We start from the raw sequence: 6,306 nt of genomic DNA, 5'->3' as shown, positions 1-6,306 counted from the left end.
ATGATCTGTTAACTTGGAGTTTTCCTTTCTTCCTGGGCACCCAGCTAATGATACTGCTGGCCTCCTTTGCAGTTAGCTGTAGCCTGTGACTGAGTTCTGGACAATGGAATGTGGGCAGAAGTGACGTGAACTACTTCCAGACCTGGCCTGTGAAACCTCCTGCAAAATCTTCCTTACTCCCTCTTCTCTCATCTCATCTGTTAGCTGGAAGCAGAGGATCCAGTGGAGAACTCCAAGGCTCTAGGGAATGATGCAGCCCCAGGATGGAAGGAGCCTGAGACCCCTGAATGACTAGGTAGAGCAGAGTCCCCAGCACTGATCCATATTAGACTGGGATATGAGGGAGAAATAATCCTTTATGGTGTTAAACCCCTGAGATTTTGGGATACTCTATTACAGCAGTTGGCCTACCTTGACCAATACAGCTAGGAACTCTTCATATTCAAGTGGAAATAGATGTTCCTTTTCCTACAGTTCATACAGTACTAATTCATACAGATCCACTCACATTTCTCACTAGTTCTTAGCAAGTGCCAAATTCACCCCATGGCTTCCATTTCAGTTCATAGCCTATGATGGCTTTCCACCAGGTCATTTCTCAAGCTCAGTTTAAAATCAACTTGATTTCTTAAAAGCAAGGATCCAATTCATCTTCTGTATACTCCATGATAGTCCCTGGGTGGTGTAAATGGTTAATGCATTCGGCTGCCCACCCAAAGGGTGGCTGTTCAAGTCTAGACAGAAGCCCCTCGGAAGAAAGGCCAGGTGATCTACCTCTGAAAGACTAGCCATTGAAAATCCAAAGGAGCACCATTCTACTCTGATACTAGTGGGGTCACCATGAGTTGGATTCAACTGTCTCTGGTTACTCTGTCAAATGACGGGGGTTAGTTCAACTTTTTTTAAGTACTGAAATTCTATGACTCTTTGAAGCTTCTATGACTCTATGACTCTGACTCTTATTTTAAAGTACTGAATTCCATGACTCTTTGAATCCAATACTTGATGCCTTGCAAGATGATTTCACAACCATTATCTCTTTTGATGCAGTTTTTACCAACACACATAAAAATTCCTTTTACAAATACCTCTGTGATTTATAAGTATTTCTTTCTTAATGGATACAGTTACTATCCAGAATTAATATCCTATCACTTGTAGATGTCAAAACCAGGATTAAGGTAATGGCCCGAATTTCAACCCTCCTGGGTTCTACTCTGCCCCAACCTTCTGTAATCTTTTAGGGTTCGGCTCTGATTTGATCAGTGCCACTTCTATATCTGATCATCAGGGGCACACTCCCACTGACAACAAACAACAAGCAGTTTGCAGGTTTTAAAGGAAAATTTTACTAAAACAAAGCAATTAAAACATACAAAAAAATAGTGCATAGAAGATGGAATTACAAATAAAGACCCTTAATGAGAAGCAGTTTCTCAACCAGTTTCTACAGATGGTTAAAAAAAAAAAAAATAGATCCCTAACCTCAGTTTTCTCATCTATAAAATAGATGAGATAGTTTTCTCATCTATCCAAGTTAAATGAGCACAGCACCTGGCACATAGTATGCGCTCAATAAACTTCAGCTGCAACCCCTGCTAGTCGCTGGTCTTAGAGGTTTCTTAAGAGAAGTATAGTCCTTCGGTCTTCCCTTTTCAAAGCTGTAATTCCTTTGTATCTCTTCCGAACTCCTAGCCATTTTATAAAGGATGATCGTGAAGCCCTAAATTCAACAAATGATCAAGCTAGCTCAAGATGCAACAGCTCTTTTCAGTAGGTTTTCTTTGAAGGCTTAGCCATCATTCAGGTTTTTCCAAGGGAAGAGCAGAACTTAGTCACAATTTCACTCTTCATGCTATTTCAATTATAAGACCTCTATAACACATTTCTCAATAAAAGTGAAAAGACAGACATTGTATCCTAGTGGAACCCAATTCAAACTAGAACATAGATGGGGTAGTGGACACAGCTCTTTCCTCCAAGGGGTGGTCTGACATCTTTTAATCACTTAATAACATGCCAAAGTTTAGCATACACCCATTCTCCCAGTAAGAATGGAAAAACCAGAGGATGGGGCCTTGCTTGGTGAAACTTCACTGACCTGAGCTCTGACTGAGGAGTGTATATAGCTTTAAGAAGGTATTCCCAGGAACATCCCAGGAACTCTATCAGCCCCCTCAAAATAGCAGGCAATTGAGTTAGTGATGGTGACTCAGGCAGGCTTTTTAATCCTGATCTAAAGGAACTACCACAACTCTAGAGAGGAAAATAAAAAGGGAATCGAGTGGAAAAGGCCTCCACCACCAGATGACTCATGCTCCACCGTGTGACTTGCCCAGCACATTACTCTGTCGCTAAGACATGGAGGCTAGGTTTATTAGTCACTTTAATGAATTTTTCAAAGAAAGGATTCTCCCCTATAAATAATAATGAGCTCTGCCTCCATAGTGTTTGTGTGTGAGCTCATGACTCACCTTTCTACCATGCCAGGCAGCACCAATCGTGTCATCTGCAAAAGAGAAAAACAAAACAGTCGTGATGGCTGAGGATGCAGGGAACAGATAAAGAGTGAGGAAAATCCACCCTCACAAGAAAGAAGGGAATCACAAAACCACTCACCACTTCTACACACAGTAGATTTTTTTATATACTCTATATAATTTGGCTGTGTCAAGAGTACATAAAAAGGAATCCGATGAAATTACTGGAGATAACACTGGGAATACTTTCAGTGAACTTGGCTAAAATTAGTCTTGCCTGAAATGTAATACTGGCACAGAGATCTTCAAATAGTAACGGATTTACGGTGAAATCTATGTCTCCCAAACTACATTCCCAGAAAAGGACATATGTTATCATAAGAAATATTCTGCTCACCAAGACTACTTAAGCTTTCTAATCTCAAGAGTTCAAACAATCTTTGCCAATCAAAAAAACCTTTAGAAGAATGATATCAAGTGATATGTTGGCAAATAGTAAGTGTATCTTCACATTCATTTCTCTTGTTGGTCTAGCTAGTGGCGAATAAAACTCATCCTTAAGGAAAGTAAGGTTATCTGTGACCTCCAGTAACCAATAATGAAAAGGTGGTATCTGAATTTTTAAAGGAATTCAGAGTTGTTGACTAAATATATATAACAAGAGATGCTACTTTTAAATTCTGTTTTAAGATATTTTTAACCATGAAAAGTTAAGAAGTCCAGTGGCTTAGTAAAGGTCACATCATAGTTAAATACTGTGGTCGGAACATGAATTTCTAACTCTTAGATATCATCAGTTCTCTAAGAAACAAATGCTGTTTTGTAGCAGAAAGGTTTGAATGCAGGCCAAGCATGGGAATTTCAAGCTTTCTATCTTGAATAGTACAGTGTATTAATTAAAACACACAACAGTCTAATGAGAAAAAAAAAGATGTTTTGTCTCTAGAAATAATTTTTTTTTTTTTTAAAAAAAGAAAAAGCCATCCAGACTTTACCAAGGTAAAATTTGCTATGTGGTGCTCCCAACCCAAATGTCAACCTCAGAGCTGCTGCACACCCTCTCCCAGTAAAAATACGAGTTCACGCCAACACTGTGTCATAAACAATAGACTGACAAACTGCCAACCAAACAGACGATGTATCTTCAAAGCCTAGGGGAATCATTTTAACAGAAATATCTGGATTTGGCTGAATCTTTTGGCCCAGATTAAAAAAAGGAAAAACCAGAAGAGTTTGGCCTAAAGCATTCCATATTTTTCTCCCTCTTACATACAAGTCTACCTTTTCATATTAAACCCATCTTCATAGAATGATGGGGCAGAGACTGCTAATTGTCCCCCAAACATTCATTCATTCTTTTTTCCATAGCAATTAAAAAGTTGGGCATATGGCCTCTTCCCACCCCACCCCCCTCAAGGTCCCCCATAAAAATTACAATTCCTATAACCTCTCTGTCGTGTTCGAGGCCTCTGGATAATGCGAGAGAGTCCCCTGGAACAATTCAATCCCCTTCTAGTTCAATTTTATCCTAGCCCTTCCACTTACTAACTGTGTGACCTTGAATAAGTTCCTTATCCTCTTCCTCAGACTCCTTATCTATTAAATGAAGGTGCCATGTACATTACAGGTTATTATATTCTGAATCTCAAAAGAGGTAATGTATTAAAGAGACCTAGCGCAGAGCATGGCACAGAGTAGGCCCCTAAAGGGAAATTAGTGTCCCTATTGTCAGCACAGTTAAGCACTCAGCTGCTAACCAAAAGGTTGGCAGTTCGAACCCACCAGCCACTCCACAGGAGAAAAGACCTGGCCATCTGCTCCCATAAAGATTACAGCCTAGGAAACCTGCGGGGCAGCTCTTCTCTGTCAGAATAACAGTATGTACTATCGTTTTAGGATACAGTACCACTAAGCATATGTAGGCCTGCCTTTAAGCACGCTGTGCCCTGGACAGTTTAGAACCACAAACAAACACACGTTTTGAGGTTATCCAGTTCAACTCAGCACAAAGAGGTTTTGGACAGTTCCATCAATGTTTAAAAATATCTCAATTGTCATCTTCTTGGGGGTAGTAGAAAATGTAGTAAAATTGGATTGTAGTGATGACTGCGTGGCACTGTAAATTTATTAAAAATCATTGAATTGTACAATTAAAACAGATAAATTTTATGGTTATGTAAACTATCCCTCAATAAAGCTGTTTTAAAAAAAAACACTTCAAAAATCACATGGGTAAGAATTAAAGAGCTAGAATCACAAAATATACTTGATGCTACTTTATCAAACACAGGAGATGAAAGGGCACTCAAAATGCTCTGTGCTTATACATTTATGGCCTGGAGCAACGTGAGGTAATGACGAGTCATTCTCTTGTTCATTGGGGCTGTTTATCTGCCAAGACCTGGGCATAGTGGTGAGAGCTCACTGTGTGGTACCAGACAATGCTACAAGTGGTACAACAGAAGTGAGGACAGAGGGCTCTGACAGGAGAAGAAAAAGTTATGTCTGGGGAATTGGGCAGAGCTTTGCAGATTATGTTTCGGTTAAGTTCTGAAAGAGTAAATAGGAGCTCACCAGGCAGAAAAAAATTGATGACAATGATTTCATTCTACTTGGATCAACAATCAACATCCATGGAAGCAGCAGTCCAGAAATCAAATGACATATTGCATTGGGAAAATCTGCTGCAAATAACCTCTTTAAAGTTTTAAAAAGCAAAGATGTCACTTTGATGACTAAGGTAAGTCTGACCCATCTTTTCAATTGCCTAATATGCATCTGAAAGTTGGATACAAAAAAGGAAGACAGAAGAATTGATGCATTCAAACTGTGGTATTGGCGAAGAATATTGAATATATCAAGAAGAACAAATACATTGTGAAGAACAAACAAGTCAGTCTTAGAAGAAATATGACCAGAATGTTCCTTAAAAGCGAGGATGGCTAGACTTCGGCTCGCTTACTTTGGACACATCATCAGGAAAGACTAATCGCTAGAAGAGAACATCATATTTGTAAAGCAGATGGTCAGCAAAAACAAGGGAAGCCCTCAGTGAGATGGGTTGATACAACAGCCACAACAATGGACTCAAACATACCAGTGATCATGAAGATGGTGCAGGACAGGGCAATGTTTTATTCTGTTATACACAAGGTTGCTATGGGTAGGAGGCGACTTGATGGCAACCAACAACAAGAGTCAGAAAAAATTCTAGTACAAAGAATAGAATGCCACAAGTCAAAGAGCTGTGAGAAACTACAAAATGTATGCTATGGAACTGATGCATTTTTAAAAGAGTCTTTGTTGAATGAATAAACTAAGAACAGAAAGAAGAATATTGTATTCTGTTACAGGTCACGCAACTTGCATTTTCATTTAATACTACATCATGGAATGCCTTCCTTGCTAGTACAAGCAGATGTACATCAGGCACATTAAGAACTATGGAGTATTTTATTTTAAGGATAGATTATATGCATTATTTAAAAATTGTGCTTTAGGTGAAAGTTCACAGAACAAATTAGTTTCTCATTAAACAACACACATTGTTTTCCGACATTGGTTGCCAACCCTGCGACGTTTCAACACTCTCTCTTCTCCACCCTGGGTTCCCTGTTAGATTATATGCATTCTTAACAGTATCTGAAAACATTTTTTATTTAGCACATTTCATAAGGGGACCATAACGCTTAGCTAATGTATTATAAAGAAGTCCCCAAGCATTTGTGAAGAGAATCCATTATTCAGCTCCCTAAAGTCCTGAGATCACCAGAAACAGAATGAGGAAGAAGACTGGTAATAAAAATGTCCTTACCCAGGGGTATAC

The 6,306-nt window shown here is 39.1% G+C and overlaps 1 protein-coding gene across 1 annotated transcript in view; it reads right to left on the bottom strand.

Annotated features, from left to right (window-relative positions):
- Positions 1–1,488: 1,488 nt before the first annotated feature.
- Positions 1,489–6,306, bottom strand: part of LOC101359858 (very-long-chain 3-oxoacyl-CoA reductase) — a 164,570-nt gene continuing 159,752 nt past the window's right edge. Inside the window, exon 7 of the mRNA XM_023738525.1 lies at positions 1,489–2,509. Coding sequence (XP_023594293.1) covers positions 2,471–2,509 — 39 coding nt within the window. The 3' untranslated portion in view covers positions 1,489–2,470. The remainder of the gene's footprint in view (positions 2,510–6,306) is intronic.

Source organism: Trichechus manatus, unplaced genomic scaffold, assembly GCF_000243295.1.
Source record: "Trichechus manatus latirostris isolate Lorelei unplaced genomic scaffold, TriManLat1.0 scaffold00006, whole genome shotgun sequence".
In the NCBI taxonomy this organism is placed as follows: Eukaryota; Metazoa; Chordata; class Mammalia; order Sirenia; family Trichechidae; genus Trichechus; species Trichechus manatus.
Note: the sequence above shows the minus strand (reverse complement) of the source record. Positions and strands in the feature narration are given on the sequence as shown.